Source organism: Triturus cristatus, chromosome 7 (genome assembly GCF_964204655.1).
Source record: "Triturus cristatus chromosome 7, aTriCri1.1, whole genome shotgun sequence".
Classification (NCBI taxonomy): Eukaryota; Metazoa; Chordata; class Amphibia; order Caudata; family Salamandridae; genus Triturus; species Triturus cristatus.
The window spans coordinates 174,874,477-174,892,350 of record NC_140590.1 but is presented as its reverse complement, the minus strand read 5'-3'; the positions used below and the strand labels follow the sequence as shown (position 1 = coordinate 174,892,350).

Here is a 17,874-nt window from a genome sequence, read left to right as displayed (position 1 = left end):
CTTTAAGCGAGCATCCTCCTTCAAAGAGCAGCACAACTGCGGCGTCAGCGCGTCAGCAGGGTGTCACTCGCAGCCTCAGCCGCAGGTCCCAGCTAGAACCCCGACCCGGAGCAGGATCTATATATCGCCAGTGGTACAGGGAGAACCTTGCCGGCTCCCTGTGCAGGAGAGGGGGACACCCGGATGCAACTGAAGCCGTCTATGCAGCCCTTCTGCATTATGTGTGAAGGGGGAGGCAGGCGGCGCCTGCGGTCCTCCCCTTGTCGTGCCCTCCACCGTGCACGCGGCTCAGCCTCAAGTGCTCTCAGGGGCAGGAGCAGGATAGGCACAGGGCCACCGCCTAGGCCATACAGATCGCAGCGCTAGTCCCAGGCCCCACGCGGCAATTGTGCCATGGTAGGCCTAGGCCGCGCAGCAGGAGACAGCCCAGCGTCGAGAAACCCCGGCCCCACCTCTCTTACATCTCTCGCTCCTTGCTCCGGGGGGGACGTCCACCGCAACTGCAGTCTTCGCCGCCCGCTTCACTCCTCACATCGCCGTGCCCAGTGGATAGCGCTCCAGCAACTCGCCTCAGGCCTCAGTAGACGCCGTATGTCTCTTCTCGTCTAGTCACCATGAACGTTGGCAGCTGTGCACGGCTCCGTCCACTGCCACACTCAGCCCGTTGTAACGCCAATCCTTAGCTGGCCGCAGCTCAATTGCCACCCGTCCGCTCGGCGTGCTCGTCTCACTCAGCTGCTCCTTAAGTGCATGCGGCCATTTTCTCCCTGCTTACGCCGCGCACACTCTGCTCTCAGTCCGGCGGTTTATCACGGATTCGGGGCTCAAAGACCAAGTTAGCCAGCTCTAGGCTCTTCCAGCAGTCGGTGTGCTCGATTTTAGCGAGCTTCAATGTGGTTCAGGATGGTATTTGCCATATAACAAGGCCTGGCCTGCGGAGCTCCACTAGCAGGCAGCCATCTCGCAACGAGCAGTAGCCACCCCCCCATTGTGGTCCCAACCTTTCAAGGACCGTCTTGGAGATTCCAAACCCTTAGATTGTGTTTTGAACACTTTGGAGCCTCAAGAGGAACTTCAGGGAGATGTTTAAGACGTTTGCAGCAGCTTTGGAAAAAAGCTCCATAAGGGGGCCTACTCAACAAGAGAGCCAAGCCACCCACCTTCACCCTGTGAGCCGTCCTGGTCTGCAGGGTCATCCCGCTGAAAAGCTTCAGAGGTCCGACTTCCAGAGTTTGCCTGGGAGCTCCCTGATAACCAGGTTGGAGAACCCTCACTGAACCCAGACTGGTTAAGAGCATCGAGTGACCCCGGCAGAAAAAGTCAGAAGGTAACATCTTGACTGAGGCCTGCTGCGAGGGATATCCGAGCAGGGTTGCATCGTGGTCAGCCTAAAACTTTGACTTTGTTCCAACCAAGCGTGACCAGATGTCCCAAGGTGGCGCCATACGTTTCCAAGTGCTATATAGGGATAAATCTTTAGAAATTCATATCTCTGGTTCCTTACGTTGGATTTTTGATGTTTTGGTCTCATTATAAAGATTAAAATATTCCCTATTTTTATAAATTGGTGTGGGATTTTTATTGTGTCTAATTATTTACTGAATTTGTGTTTTTTATGCTTCTTATTCCTTTCTCTTAAATTGAGTTTGCTTGCTCGCAGCTAAGCTACCAAGAGTAGAGCATGGGATTAATTTACTGAGACCTTTTCTGAGCCTCAGACTGTTAGTGGCCTTATCGCCAGTGTTAGATGCATATTTACCGCTAATAATAACCCACTTTCCAACACTTTCTCTTTCTAGGGAGGCCACTATTTACACAGGTAGTTTCCCTCAGCCCATCCTGAATATGCTTATACACCTAATCTGCATAAGAGTGACAGCAAACGTGTATCTGCGAGGGGGACCAGGGAAGAAACACCCACAAAACTGATGAGAGTTTAGGGGAAGCCGTTTATCCACAGGGAAAGTACGGAATATTCATTTGAGTCAAATGTCTTTATTCAGAGATCTGTGCTGGTGTACCTCATGCAGGCACACATGATTAATTAAGCAAGAGTGTACTCCCAAGAATTTCCAGCTAGAGTACTTTTGGAATTCCACTGAATTTCATCCGTCACACGGGTGGATTCTCAGACATATTTGCAGATCTGCTCTTGAAGGTGTACATCCTCACCTGTGAACAGACGTGTAAACAGCAGGAATCAAGAAACATTTGCAAGAGTGCACCAACCATGCCTGTCTTCCAGAAGTAGCCACAGGAGTACGTCCTTTTCCATGGCTGCTGGTGTGCTGTGTACAGTCGTTTGGAAATGCCTACAATGCATGCAATTGATCTTTCATTCATTTTTTCTCCACACCGAAAACAGATTTCAATGTGTAGAACCCCCTTCCTGACACCCCTATGCATTTGTTGGTGTTACAAGTGTATTGATTGGACTCTTAAAGATTTGCGCGTCCACGATGACCCTCCGCATGTGACCCTGTCCCCAAGCAGGCATGAGCCAATGGCAGCGATCTTCCGGCCAAGCGGCGTTGTGACGTAGGCCAGTGTGCGGAGTCGGAATGGCAGTGGATTTGGTGCTTCTGCTTTTTCTGTTTTAAGTGGCTTTCTTGTTTGTTGTCACAGAGAGAGTAGTTGAGACTACAAGGATTGCAGATTTGGTAACTGAGCTGTGCTCATCGTCCAGCTAAAGTAGGATAGAAGTCCGGAAGCGATACGATCGGACAGACGGGCAGGTGATTTTACTGCGGACTCTCGGTGGACCTCCGGGAGGACGCGGCTTCCTTTCAATGGCTGGTCTGATTCCACTACAAGCTGGAATGCAGCAGGCAAGAGAGGGCGTTTTATGTGAAGGTGTGGCCGTGGTCTTTGCGTACTAGTGGTATTGTTGTTCCTATCACGTTCTGGTACTGAATAGAAGAAAAAAATCCCTTTATATTTTGGTCGGATGCTACATGAGGAAGTGCAATGCGTGGCAGATGTGACATTAGTACTAGCCAGTAGGGGTACTATGGGCCTATGTAGGTTTCGGTACTGTAGGAAGCCAAAGTAAGAGGGCTGCAGTCTGGATTTTCTTCTGGAAGTGGGCACTCATGCTGGGGTCCGGTACTGGAACAATCATTATAGTACTGATGACCTTCGGTTGCAACAGTGTAGTTCTCAAATTACTGTATATTTATATCAACTTCCAGAAGAGCGAATGCACGGCCGGGGTACGGCAATCCAGGTGTGGTTCCAATACTGGAAAAGAAGCAGCCCGCTGCTTTCAGAGGCTGGCTCAGTAACAGCAAGGGTACTGCAATTATGAATAGGTTCCAGTGCTGTTATAGCAAGGGGACAGCTGGAAAGACCTGGCGGCAGTACTAGCAGAATAATGGTACTATAGGCCACGTTCCTGCCAGTACTAGAATAGCAGTGATACTACAGTACAGGTCCAGCTCCAGCAATGGAAGATGAGGACGAATTCTTCTGATAGGGGCTGGATCCAGTACTGGAAGAAGGTTACTGCAGCCCAGGTGCAGTTCCAGTGTGGGCGCAGCAGTAGTACAGCTGGGTAGGGTTGATGGCAGACCCGAAACTGCAAGAATACTGCGAAATAGCACAGAATTGCTCCCAATACAGCAAAAGTACTTATTTCATATTGAGTTCCTTCCCCAGGCGATTATTGTGTAATGCACGACAAGAAGGTGGCTTCATTTAAAGTCTGGTGGTTGTGGCTAAATCCCCAAATCACTCGAAAAAGTGCCGCATATGAAGGAAACCCACCAGTCTGGAGCCTTCTTGCCAGGATTTAGCACTTCTTCCAGAAGCTAGAGGGCGGCTCATTACCATGGAACTTTAAACCAGGGTATGTCTTCTAGTACTGGGACAAAGTACTGGTGGTGCGGAAGGGTTGTGATCAGCTGCTACATTGTGCAGTGACAGTCACTGCCAGATCTGTGAGGGCTGGCAGGAACACAAGGAGGCAGCCAAGTGTGTGCTGGTTTGGAAGAGTGAGATGTGTGGCAAGGGGCTCGCCAGTATACAGAATTAAGGATGTGTGAGGGCATTCAGATACCAGACTGCAGCTCGGTGTGCGCCTCGCTAAACAAGAAGCTGCGACAGGCTAATTTTGCTCCCTCTAAAGGTAATGCTTTCCTCTGATAAGGGGCACATGCCTCTAAATATCTGCGACACTGTGAAAACCTACAAAATGTGGGAACTGCATATACCAGAATTCATTATGAGGACAGGAGCTGTCTTTGGCTGTCTCAGCTGAGCTTGGGTTGGTATATCGCTGCTGCAGCTGCTAAGTAGTAGTGTGCTACGAACTCCCAAAAGGGACACACTGATGTGTGACACGTACCACAAAATACATAGAATGAGATTTCCAGTACCGGATGTGCACGTATTTGATTGTGAAAACTTTCAAAATACAAGTAAAAGGAATTGTTGCGAATGAATAGCCCAGAACGCGTTAGGAGAACTAGTGCAAACTCGCCCGTGTATTAGAGGTCTTTGGAATCAATGTTCATAAAAGCTGAAGTGTCTCAAGACAGGCCTGCCAGAGTGTGCAGACAAGTGTACATTTCAGTATTCAAATAATAAGCTTGGCTATCAACAAACATCACTAGGTTATAGCAAGAGGTCGAGGAAGTGCCTTTCTCTATCCGCCAGGGGGCGGCAGAGGTGCGTGTTGAAAATTACTGCTGAACCGCTTAGTGTCCGGGTCAATAAGACTCCTCGGGACCTGCCAGTCTTTTTTAGGTCTCGCCTGAGCCAGCGCTTTAGCGCTGCTCTGACGAGACTTATAGTAAGCGAGTTTTGGAAGTGCAAACAGTGGCTTTTCAGGCCTCCAAATACAGTGCATGTGCGCCGTCCGGGCGCGCGCACCATTTGGAGGCCTGAAAGCACTCGTTTGCTTTCACTTTCGCGGCCCCTTTGATGTCCTCAGTGAGCCGCGCGGCCACTGAGGACATCAAAGTGCACACCATTTGCCACCCCCTTCCTGCTTGTTATTGTTTCCTTTGATCCCTATCTTTCCCTTTCTCAATCTCACCCTCTCCCTGCCTTTTACAACTGCGGCCGCACCACTGTGCCCGCCCCACTCCCCCCTCCCACTCCCTCCTCGTCAACTTCAGTGCGCGCTTGTTCAATTTAGTTTATACATTAATCAGTGTGTAATGTTTTGTAACGTCGTAGGTATGCTTATTTATTGTCACGTCTTTTGTAATTATACATGTGCAGTATGTTTTCTTCCATCTTACTGCGAGTGTTTTACAAGCTCCCTTTAAGCACAATCTGCGTTTTGCATCGGTTTAATGAAATAACGGATGTGCTGCATTTACAAAAAGTATATGATGTACACTATGCAAAGAAGTAACCTTCAAATACTGTTTTTTATTTTTATGCACAGTTTAATGATACTTGGACTCTGCAGTAAGGACTGTGGTTATGCTTTATGTACCCATTCACACAAATTTTTTGGATTATGTTGGCGATCCGCAATGGGTATATGTACCTTTTCATAATGAACATGGCCAACAATTAAATGTGTACTTTAGAATGGTACGTACTCTGTGCATTAGCGCATAGTGACCATACACAGTATTGTTCCGTGTACAAGCTGGAATCGGCCCTCATTTTACACACTGTTTTACACACTTTCACCCACTATAACCCTAAAGTGCAGCTGCTGTTGTCGTGTCTGCTGCTCTGATAGGGTTTGTTGTGCTCTCGTCCCCCGTGGAACTGCCTGCAGTTTCCTACCACTGGCTGTGCCGAAGTGCGCCTAATTGTTAACCCGATCCGCTTCTGTAAACAATTAGTGGGGCCCGCAGCCGGGCTTTATGCTGCGTGTCATAGCTGTTGGCTAATATTTTATACAAATAAATAAATACCACGCCGGCCACAGGATCACTTCTCAGTTAGGCCACTCTGCCTCCCATCCTTGCAAGGTCAGCAGACTCCGCCCCATTACATTTGATGTGGTGTACACAGCCTTTGATACTCTGACCCAGAAGTGAACCTGGTTAGAAGCCGCTCACTTTTATATTGTATAACGTCCGGTATCAGCTATCGTGTACGTCACACATGCCTAACATTGTAGGTATGCTAACTTATTGTGTACAGCCCGTAATTGGACTTTGATTTCTAATGGTCTCTCATAATCCGGGGTGCGGCGTGTACAGCCTTTGATGTTATTGGAACAGGGTAGAGTCTATTTTAAGAAAAACACCCCCTTACGTGTGATACACTTGGCGTTGTACACACGAACTGCTGTAGCCTAAAAGTGCAGCTGTGGTTTTCCTGGCTGCTGCTATAACGGGGTTTGTTATGCTATCGTCCCCTAGGGGACTGGCTGCAGAGTTTTTACCACGGGCTGTGCAGAAGTGCGCCTTATTGTTTTCCCGATCCGCTTCTAGAAATAATTATTAGGGCCCAGAGCCAGGCTTTATGCTGCATAACCTCGTCAGAGGCTGGCTCAAGACATACTGTCTTCCTTACAATAATTAACGGTCCTTTGTTTACATTTTTTTTTAGTTCGTACTTTAAACACTGCTCTACAACATACCTTAAAACATTGCCAATAGCTCTAGCTAAACTCTTATAAGGTCTATTTATAGGTCTATTTTACTATTGCATGCATCTTCTCACTGCTGCTACTCTGCGCTCTCAAAGCCAAAATTCTGTGGAGAGAGAAAAATGCATTTTTAGACGGTGCTGCAAGAAGGTGGCTTCGCAACACAATCAACGTCGGGGGATGGTAATGAGATCGAAGCCCCAATCAGTGACTTCGGTTATAGATAACACAGAGCGGGTTCTTCGTACATGTACGTGAAAGTAGCCAACAGCTGCGCTGAAAACACGAGACATTAAAGCAGCGCTGCCCAAATATTAAGTGAATATTCGACTGCATCGGCGCTAGTGAGAACAAATCTGGAGCAAAGTGCTATAAACATATAATGAGGAAAACAATGCCTCACTGGCTGTTTTGCATACAAGTTTTATTTAAGCAGCCATCTTTGCTTTTAGAGTGCACGCTACAGTTTCCACCTTCCTCACTCTCTGACAACAGGAAATGTCTCGAGTAAACAATGCGTGAGCTTGCTACTTAACACTGTAAGGTCACGAGGCAGAGTTATCCAGTTAGCAATCCCTTGCTCTGTAAAATGAGGCAGTACAGCATTCTCGGCTCAGCGAGTTAAGCGGCCGCATTGACATCGGTGCCGTCTGCTACAGTTCACAAGCTCCGGATCTGGCATGGTGAACGCAAGGGTTTAGCCTTCTGCGGTCGATACATAGAGTGCTGCTAAAGTTGGTATTAGTAACGTCGGCTATTTACATTTACCATAAATGGCATATTAGGATAACTCTCATTCTGTCAGGTTAATGTACTATGGAAATACTGGTCCAACATAACTTTCCAGTGAAGTGTAGTAAACTAAATTACGATTTTGAACCTCTACTTCAGAGATCTGTGAGCATTCGCCATATTGCAACTTCTAAGGGCAGCAAGATAGCTCAGTGGCTTAAAGCACCAGAGGCATCAAAGCAGCTTCCTGGGCTTCATTACCAGGAATATTACAGCGTATCAAACTGACAACTGCAAAAGTGCTAGCGCGTAACAACCAACGGAAAGCTAGCCATGTTGACGATAAAAACACCATTACTGTTTAACACCAATGAGGCTCTAACAGCCACCCCTCTATTACACCTCTTTCTCACCCCTACTTAGAAGCTCACTATGGTCTTCCTCCATGCCTGGAGGGGAAGCTGACATCAGCTGCTCAATTTTTAGCATGGAGCAGTAAGGGTCTCCTTCATGCATTGCAATGCAATAGGCCTCGCATTACGCGAGTTTAAACTATTAGCATTATAAATGACAATGCCTTTTATTTATGTTTTAAAAAGCAAAACATGAATAAAAGGCATTGTCATTTACAGTGCCAATCGCTCAAACTCACGTAAATGCGAGACCTATTGCATTGCAAATGCTTGTTTTTAGTACATTAGGAAAGCTGCATGGGGTTCATTAGTAAAGGGGTACGGCTGCTTCACCGCTCAGACTGTTCAATAGACCTACACTTTCGTGGCTATAGTAAGATGCACAATCCCTGCCACACTCAGAATTAAATAATGGTTCAGCTAAATAGACCAAAACATAGTCGGATATTCTAACATAAAGCACAATATAGACTCAGATGTACTTATTGACTCAAAATTACAGTTTAAGGTCCGCTCATATGTTTACAGGCTAAGATTCACTTAGATATACTCACTGCAGCCCATAGTGTAAGAGACACTCAGATATAATCACTGAATCCCATAGTGTAAGAGACACTCAGTTATACTCACTGCATCTCGTAGTGGAAGATGCACTAAGATATACTCACTGTATCTCGTAGTGTAAGAGGCACTCAGATATGCTCAGTGCATCCTGTAGTGTAAGAGACACTCGGATATAATCACTGCTTCCCATAGTGTAAGAGACACTCAGATATACTCACTGTATCTCATAGTGTAAGATGCACTCAGATATACACACCGTGTCTCATAGTGTAAAAGGCACTCAGATATGCACACTGCATCCCGTAGTGTAAGAGACACTCATATATACTCACCGTACCTCGTAGTGTAAGAGGCACTCAGATATGATCACTTCACCCTGTAGTGTAAGAGACACTCACATCTACTAACTGTATCTTGCAGTGTAAGATGCACTCACATATACTCATTGTATATCATAGTGTAAAAAACACTATGAATTACTCACTGTACCTTATATTAAAAGAAACACCCATGTATACTTGCTGCATCCCGTAGTGTTAGAGGCACTCACACTTACTGCGTCTCATAGTGTCAGAGACACCAACATATGCTCACTGTACCTTGTAGTCTAAGATGCACTCACACATACTCACTGTATCCCATATTGTAAGATGCACTTAGATATTCTCACTGTATCTCATAGTGTGAAATTCATACATATATATACTTAGAGGCAGAATACTTTCTAATTCACACAACATACTGCCTCAGCTTGTCTGTGATTCACTCAACTGTAAACACTGAATCTAGTACTGTAAGATGCACTTAGATGTACTTATAGTATCTTGTAGTGTCAGCGGCACTCACATATACTCACTGTATTTTGTAGTGTGAGAGGCGCTAAGATATACTTACTGTATCTCGTAGTGTGAAAGGCACTCAGATATACTCATTGTATCCTGTTGTGTAAGATGCAGTAAGACATACTCATAGTTTGAGAGCCATATATACATATATATCTTACAGGATTAAAGATATTTTTTAATACACGCTCAAATACTTACTGCCTTAGCCAGTCTTAGCTATAAACACTGTATCTCCTAGTGTAAGATGCACTCACCTATACTCACTGCATTTCATAGCCCAAGAGGCACTCACGAATACTCAATGTATCTCGTAGTGTAAGAGGGACACAGATATACTCACTATATCTTGTAGTGTGAGAGGCACTCAGATATGCTCACTGAGTCCCGTAGTGTAAGAAACACTCAGATATAATCACTGCTTCCCATAGTGTAAGAGACACTCAGATATACTCACCGTATCTCGTAGTGTGAGGCACTCAGATATAATCAATGCATCCCGTAGTGTAAGAGACACTCACATCTACTCACTGTATCTTGTAGTGTAAGATGCACTCACATATACTCACTGCATCTCGTAGTGTAAGAGGCACTCAGATATACTCACTGCATCTTGTAGTGTAAGAGGCACTCAAATATACTCCCTGCATCCTGTAGTGTAAGAGGCACTCACGTATACTCACTGCATCTTGTAGTGTAAGAGGCACTCACGTATACTCACTGTATCTCGTAATGTAAGAGGCACTCAGATGTACTCACTGCATCTTGTAGTGTAAGAGGCACTCAGATATACTCACTGCATCTCGTAGTTCAAGAGACACTCTTATATACTCATTGCATCTCGTAGTGTAAGAGGCACTCAGATATACTCACTGCATCTCGTAGTGTAAGAGGCATTCAAATATACTCCCTGCATCCCGTAGTGTAAGAGGCACTCACATATACTCACTGTATCTTATTGTGGTAAGAGGCACTCAGATATACTCTCTGCATCTCGTAGTGTAAGAGGCACTCACGTATACTCACTGTATCTTGTTGTATAAGAGGCACTCAGATATACTTACTGCATCTTGTAGTATAAGAGGCACTTGCATATACTCACTGTATCTCGTTGTGTAAGAGGCACTCAGATATACTTACTGCATCTCGTAGTGTAAGAGGCACTCAGATATACTCACTACATCTCGTAGTTCAAGAGGCACTCTTATAAACTTACTGTATCTCGTAGTGTAAGGAACCACTGTATAATCACTGCATGTCATAATGTAAGAGGTACTCAGATATATTCACTGCATCTCGTAGTGTAAGGCGCTCTTGGATATACTCACTGTATGTCATGTGTAAAAGGCACTCAGATATACTCACTGCATGTCATAATGTAAGAGGCACTCAGATATACTCACTGCATCTTGTAGTGTAAGAGGCACTCACATAAACTTGCAGAATCTCAAAGTGTTAGAGGCACTCAGATGTATGCACTGCATCTCATAGTTCAAGAGGCACTCTTATATACTTACTGCATCTCGTAGTGTTGGAACCACTCAGATATACTCCCTGGATCCCGTAGTGTAAGAGGCACTCGCGTATAATCATTGCATTTCATAATGTAAGAGCCTTTCAGATATACTCCATGCATCTCGTAGTTTGAGGCACTCTTCTATAATTACTGTATCTTGTAGTGCAAGAGGCACTCTTATATACTTACTGTATCGCATAGTGTAGGAACCACTCAGATATACTCACTGCATGTTGTCGTGTAAGAGGCACTCAGATATACTCACTGCATCTCATAGTATAAGAGGCACTCTGATATGCTCACTGTATCTCAAGTGCAAGAGACACTCACATATTTACAGTCTCAGACAGATTACAATCCACTCAGATGTTCTTACAGGCTCAGACTGTCTGATATACTCTCAGATGCTCCTAATAGTTCAGACAGTGTCTGATACACTCAAATGCACTCCCTGACATAGACCAATGTCACGTAACATACTCACGGGCGATGCAGGTTCCCGGTGATCCATAACCGTCCATCGTAGATACTCCAAAACTCAGAACTTCGAATGGAGAGCTGCCGTCTATCATGTTAATGCTGAAATCTTTCCCCAAGCTGAAGCTGCTCCAAGAGAAGTCTGTGCCCTCAATCGGACTCCATGTCAGTCCAGGGATGGAGGCTTTGTTGGAAGTTATTCTCGCTGTTGCTGATGTCTTGGCCACCAGGATGGCATTGTTATCAAAGTCTTTCAATCCAAATGTGTTGTAGGACACACAGTAGCTGTTAACATCTGGTATATTGATTATGAAGGGATCGTATAGGGTGCCGTCTCTGGCAGTCCAGCCCGTGAAGTAGAGAATGACCTGGATACCTGCAGTGGCCTTGATGTAGAGAGGGTTTGCCTGCTTAACTTCAAGCTTCACCACTTCTCCCGCTCCCAAGCTCTTGGTCTCTTTGCTGGATCCTGCTTGGTAGTCCAGGCGTGTGGTTTTGGATGCTGCGATAAATACGTAATCAGATCTGGTCTGTACGGGAATTGCAGGCACAATGAATGTGTCCCCCCAGCTGGTGGTGGGCAGCAGCTGCTGATAGACATGATTGCACTTGGTGTTTTTCCATGTGCACGTGTGGCCGGTCATCACAGCTGTGGGTTTGGAGGAAACAATCCTGGTGCCTGATAAGTCTTCCTTGCTTTGGATCTGGATGGCCTGCAGAGGCTCGAGCATGACCGAGAGAGTTGTTTTTGGTGGATAGGTCTTGTCCTGGAAGGTGGTTTGGCCTGTGAGGTAGATTTCGACATTGTTGGTTTCTTCGTTGTTGACAACTGAGAACTCCTTGAAGCTGTCTGACGGTCCATCTAGTGGTGTCACAATGTAGTACTCTGTGCCCCAGTCTTGAGTTGGGTACACTATGGTGGTGGCAGTGCTCAACCTCTTTTTGTTCACTGCGAGGACAGAGATGTCCTTATCCGCCTGGATGGTGACTGTTTTGCAGAATTTGCCTGTCCCGAGGATTTGAGCAGTGCTTGGTACCTGCAGAGCCACCGTCTCCCTCTCGTTCACCGTGAGCACTTTGGCAAAGCTCGTCTTCTGGAGGATCACAGTGACCTTAGTCGAGGTGGTATAGCCTGTGATCAGCACTTGCAAAGTTGGTTCTTCACCTTTGGCTAGGTAATTCTGCATGAACACGGTGACAAAGTTCTTCCCTAGGGAGTCTGTTGAGCAGGGACCTGCGGGACAGAAAGATAGAGTCAAGATGTGGCTCTTGTTATTTAGAGATCAGCAACAGTCATTGGGCTTACAAAGGGATCTGGTCAGATGTGCTGGTCGTAAACCCAGGCCCATTAAAATCTCATCTCTTGGGTACTGATTGTTCTACCATAAAATGCTTCTTTGCCAATCTTTTGCCATATTAAAGGGAAGCTGGGAGTGTATAGCTGTCATGATGGCGGCTTTACATCAGTGCCAGCTTCATGGCGAAGAGTGATAGGCATGCTGGGACTTATAGGCTAATACCATCGTTGAGGACACTAAGAATACATGTTCTTGCATAGTTAGTGCTATTGGCTGAAAATAAACCCTCATGACATGGGTCGAGTTGGACTGCTGTGAGAGTGGTCTACCTGTCACTTTCCTTAGAGACACCATTATTTTCTATTTCCAGTTACCAGATGCCTATCTCCTGCCAGTGTACATGTCCATCAGAATCATACTCTCATCACTCATGCCCACGCAGGTGGCAGCTTGTTCCCTCGCACTTTGCGGCTGCCAGCTGGTCTTGCCTGCCAAGTCTCCTTTTTATCCTTCCCAGAATTTTCATTAGTCTCTTCTGTACCAAGACCTAGAGCTCCTAGCACACAACTTCCTTCCTTTTCCTTCCTACCCCCTCTCGCATGTGCACCTCTCTTTGCTTCCCCTTTTATGTTTATCATAATCTCGCCCATTTTCCCCTTAGCCTCCCGCTCCTCAAGTTTATAGGCAATAGTTGTTTTAGTCTGTCTCCTCCTGCTCCGCACCTTTTTGGGGTACTTAAAAACAAATGGACGTTATTTGAAAGTTTAATGTATGTTTACTTTTTATGTTTGCCTCTTTTACTTCAGTGGTAAGCCTAATACAAATTCTGCACACAATGGTTTGATAAGTTCCCATCAGGGTTCCGATAATACCTTCAGAAGACATCAGACCCTGCCCGTGCATACTTGTTGAGGGAGACATTACTAGCCTAAGTGGGTACTCAAAGGGATACCTCAAATGTTACTCTCAGGGGTCTTCGTTTGGTCAACAGGGTGGCCTGCTGTAAAACAGTCTGCATAAGCACATTATTTCAGCCTTATTTCAGTCCTAAGTCCAACTTAAAGGGCAAGTTGGATTTTATATTACTATTTTGAAAATACACGTTCAGAACAATGTCAAATTCCTGCCTATAGCCAAAACACTTTCCTGCCAGTGGTTCAGCTGATGGCTCCTCTGTGATGGGACGTGTATTGCTCCCAGACAGAGGACAAAGGGTCATTGGAGCGGGGAAGAAAAGTCCTTCCTTGACATGATAGTAGTGAGTGGGGCTGGGCCAAGACTCTTCTGGAGCTTCAGAGGATGCCTACTGTAAGACATTGTGTTATTGATTGAGGAGGTTGAAAACACAAAAGCAGTCAGGCTTGACTTTGCGGCAATGTGTAAAGTATTTATACGGCACACAATCAGTAATAAAGTGAAAACACAACACAGGAAAAATCTCAAACCCATTTAGAAAAGTAGGATAAATTTCAATAAATAAAATGACACCAAAAGAAATGTAATTTACTGAAGAAATGTGCAGGAGAATGTAGAGTCCAGCAGGGCAAGCCAGCAGGCCGTGTCCGAGGGGTTGTTGTTCTGGAACCTCTGGACTAAGTCTTGGTGAAGCCGTCAACTATGGCAGGAAAAAACTCTGAGCAGGAAAAGATGGATTTTCATTCTGGGAAGGTCATCGTCATCGATAGGGAGCCTGTTGCCATTGAGCCCGGTGAAGATTTCTACCTTTGGACTTAGATAACTTTTTGTAAGTCGAAAACCCGCAGAGGGACGAAGTTGCAAGATATAGCTGAAGAGGGCTCCACGAGGCCTGCAACCGTTGCTGAGAGGTTCCTTTCAACAGGATTTGCTGTTGCAGAGAAGAACGTAGCAGGAGCTAATGCAAAGTGAGACCAACTAGCCATGCACCTTGGGCAGATGGCTGGCAGTTAGGTACTGGTCTTATGTTGGTTCTCCTGGCACTTTTTGGTAAAACATTTTCTAAGTTGCAGGTTTTAGAGTTAGGCAAGAGCAGCGCATCTAACGCCATTTTCAAATCACTTCGTGGGTGTTACACTCACTCCAGCAGAGGGCAAGTGCAGGGTTCCTGGTCTCTGGAGCTTGTCATGTCCCTGTAGTGTAGCTCACACAGGAGGCCAGCCAACTATCCCTTGCAGTAACTTCTGGTGGACCTGAGTTCAATGAGATGGTCCAGTTTGCCTTCAAGCAGTAAGGCAGGCCTAGAAGTAGCAGGGCAGGCCTTTGGGGAGCAAGGGAGGCCTCAACCAGCAGGCCAGTCCCCTGATTGTGGCAGGGCGGTCTTCTGGGGAACATGGCAGTCCTTCTGAAGTCTTCCACAAGTTGTTGCTGTTGAAAGTCTGGCCATAGGGTCTATACTTATTTGTGGTAGCTGAGTTTTGTGTTTTTTCCGTAATGGATAGACAATTTTTGAAAATTCATTAATCTCTTCGTTTTTTGAACAATTGTTTGGCAAAGTGTGCTAAGGGTGAGCCCAAAATCCTACAAAATCTTTAAGAAGTGTGGATGTTTGATGCTGCAGGGTAATGAGCTATTTTATAGAATTACCGTTATCTTATAGATTCAGCGATAGATTTGAGTCAGAAGGAGGGCTGTTGGGAGGTTTGTCGACAACCATGAGAGGTGAAAACCTAAAGTTAAATGTAATGTAATGTAATGTAAATGTAAGGAGATTTCTAGAGCGCATGGCTGCCCTTGAGCGTCCCAGCGCTAGAAGATGCGACAGCGAGTTCAACCGATAGCGAAGCAGATGGTTATGGGAACAGCCATGTCTTTAGTGACTTTCTAAAGGGAAGCAGATTGTGTTGGGCCCGGAGGTCAGGCGGAAGGGAATTCCAAAGCTTGGACGCATGAAAGGAAAAACGTCGGCCTCCTGAACGAGCTTTCCTTATCTTGGGAATTTGAATCAGATGGGCGTGCGAGGATCGGAGGATTCTGGTAGTGGTATATGGAACCACAAGGTCTTTTAATATGGACGGCGCTTTTCCCTGGATGATTTTGTGGGTTAGGCACATAGCCTTAAAATGTACCCTTTGCTCAACGGGCAACCAGTGTAAGGCTCTAATCGCTGGTTTGGCAGAGCAGCGGGTCTTAGTGTTTGTGAGAATCCGGGCAGCGGCGTTTTGCACCACCTGTAGTCTGGCAATCACTTTTTTTGGAGCCCCGAGATAAAGAGCATTACCATAATCCAATCTTGAAAGGATAAGACCCTGTAAGAGGAGTTTCCTTGATTGGAATGGGAGCAAGGGAAGAATCTTACGGGTGGTGCGTAGGAGACCAAGGCATATTCCAGCCGTTTTTCTTGCCTGGGTGCTTAAGGTGAGATTTTGATCAAGCCAGATCCCCAAGCTTTTAATTTCAGCTTTGGGGATTGGAGGTGCGCCCATGCATGGAGGCCATAGAGACTGCGGCCGGAAATGGGATTGGTTGCCTATCACCATAATCTCCGTTTTGTCGCCATTGAGTTTTAGGTGGGATAGATTCATCCAGCTGACTATGTCCCTCAGGCAGGAGTGCAGATCTATTTCGGGGTTATCCTGCCGGCTGAGGGAGACAACCAGCTGGGTGTCATCCGCGTAGGTCAGAAGTTTAATACCATACGGGACGACAATACCTTCTAATGGCGACATATACACGTTGAAGAGCGTAGGGCTTAAAGATGAGCCCTGAGGTACTCCGCAGTGTATAGGTGTCTCCTTGGAGAGGAAATCACCCTCCGCCACCTGGAAAGATCGATTGTCCAGAAATGACTTTAGCCACATCAGGGCCGAGCCAGAGATACCAAGGTCATGGAGTCTCTGGGCCAGGATACTGTGGTTGACGGTGTCGAAGGCCGCACTGAGGTCCAGAAGGATCACTGCCACTGATCCTCCTGTGTCGATGATTTTTCTCGCCTCTTCGACAACCGCCACCATCGCTGTTTCCGTACCCTGGCCGGGGCGGAATCCTGTCTGTGTAGATTTTAGCAATTTGTTGCTTTCCAGGAAATTTGATAGCTGACTGTTGATGAACTTTTCAGCTATCTTACTCACGCATGGGAGCAGGGAAATAGGTCTGAAGTTGGCAAAATTATTCGGGTCAAGATTAGGCTTTTTTAGTAAGGCCCTGACAATCGCTTTCTTCCAGCTTGGTGGGACACAGCCGCTTTCAATGGATGCGTTTATCAAACTCACCATGGGCGCCAGAATGGTGGGGGTGACTTGTTTAAGATGTCTGACTGGTGCTGAAGCGGGGAGCCGCTTTTAAGGGATTGGAGGATGGGCCGCAAGGTTTCCTCACAAATGGGAAGGAACATATCAAGTTCTATGTGTGAATTCTGAGTCTGCTCTGAATGAGTGGATGCCGGATCGTTGGGAGGACGTGGGGGAAGATGAAGGAGGATGTTTTGAATCTTTTGGTCAAAAAACGCAGCTAATTCATTGCAGTGGTTGTCCGGGAAATTGAATGTTAGAGGTGGCTCTGGAGTTTTTAAAAGTTTTTTCATGATTTGAAAGGTTTCTCTAGACGAACAGGATGCCTTGCTAATTTTATCATTGAAAAAAACTGTTTGCGCGTTTTTGAGGGCTTTTTTGTAGATAAGAATAGCTCCTTTGTATTCCCTTTTGCTGTTAGGATCAAAGTCTTTCCTCCATATTCTTTCTGCTCTCTTGCAGGTTTTTTTCAGGAGGCGGATCTCATGGGAGAACCACGGAGAGGAGGCTTTTTTCCTAGGTTTTAAATGAGGTTTTTTAGGCAAAACGGCATCGAGGGAATTTCCAATCCAGGACCTAAACCGTACGTCTGCAGAGTGCGGATTACTATCGGGCCGTGGCCTGGTGCGTTCTAGTACATGCATCCATTTATCCCGGTCAAGTTTCGGCCAGGGGCGAGAAAGTCTGCCCGGTGCTTGATTGGGCGGAGAGTAGGTCTTAATCTGCAGGCTGAAAGGAATAAGTCGGTGATCGGTCCAGGGCACTGGTATCGGTGTTCCCACCCTAAGATCAGGGAAATTGCAGAAAATAGGATCCAGCAGGTGTCCAAGATTATGCGTGGGAAAATGTAGATGGTTTAATAGATGAAATTGATGGGCAGCAAGATCTGAAATCAAGTCAGCGGCCGTGGCATCCTTGGTGTTATCAAACTGAACATTAAGGTCCCCTAAAATTAGGAAATTGGGTCGAGTGCTAGCCAGGGCCACGGAGCATTCCAAGAGTGAATTATGGAACTGTCCCATGGATCCTGGTGGACGATAAATGAGGACTCCTGACAGGGAGTTACAAGGGGAAATTTGAATAGTGAAATGGATGTTTTCACAATCCGTCATTGGGCTATCGAGAAATCTGCACGAGAAGAAGTCTTTAAAAATGACGGCTATTCCCCCTCCCCTGCCCTTCGGGCGGTTCAGATGTTGTATGGAAAAACCTTGGGGCAATGCCTGCACGATATCCGCATCTGAATCGGGGGCGAGCCATGTTTC

At 46.2% G+C, this 17,874-nt stretch overlaps 1 protein-coding gene across 1 annotated transcript in view; it reads right to left on the bottom strand.

The window, feature by feature from the left end:
• The window catches only part of LOC146809155 (IgGFc-binding protein-like), a 108,094-nt gene that overhangs the window by 64,465 nt on the left and 25,755 nt on the right, over nucleotides 1-17,874 (bottom strand). The window contains exon 3 of the mRNA XM_085615955.1: nucleotides 11,114-12,340. Coding sequence (XP_085472081.1) covers nucleotides 11,114-12,340 — 1,227 coding nt within the window. The remainder of the gene's footprint in view (nucleotides 1-11,113; nucleotides 12,341-17,874) is intronic.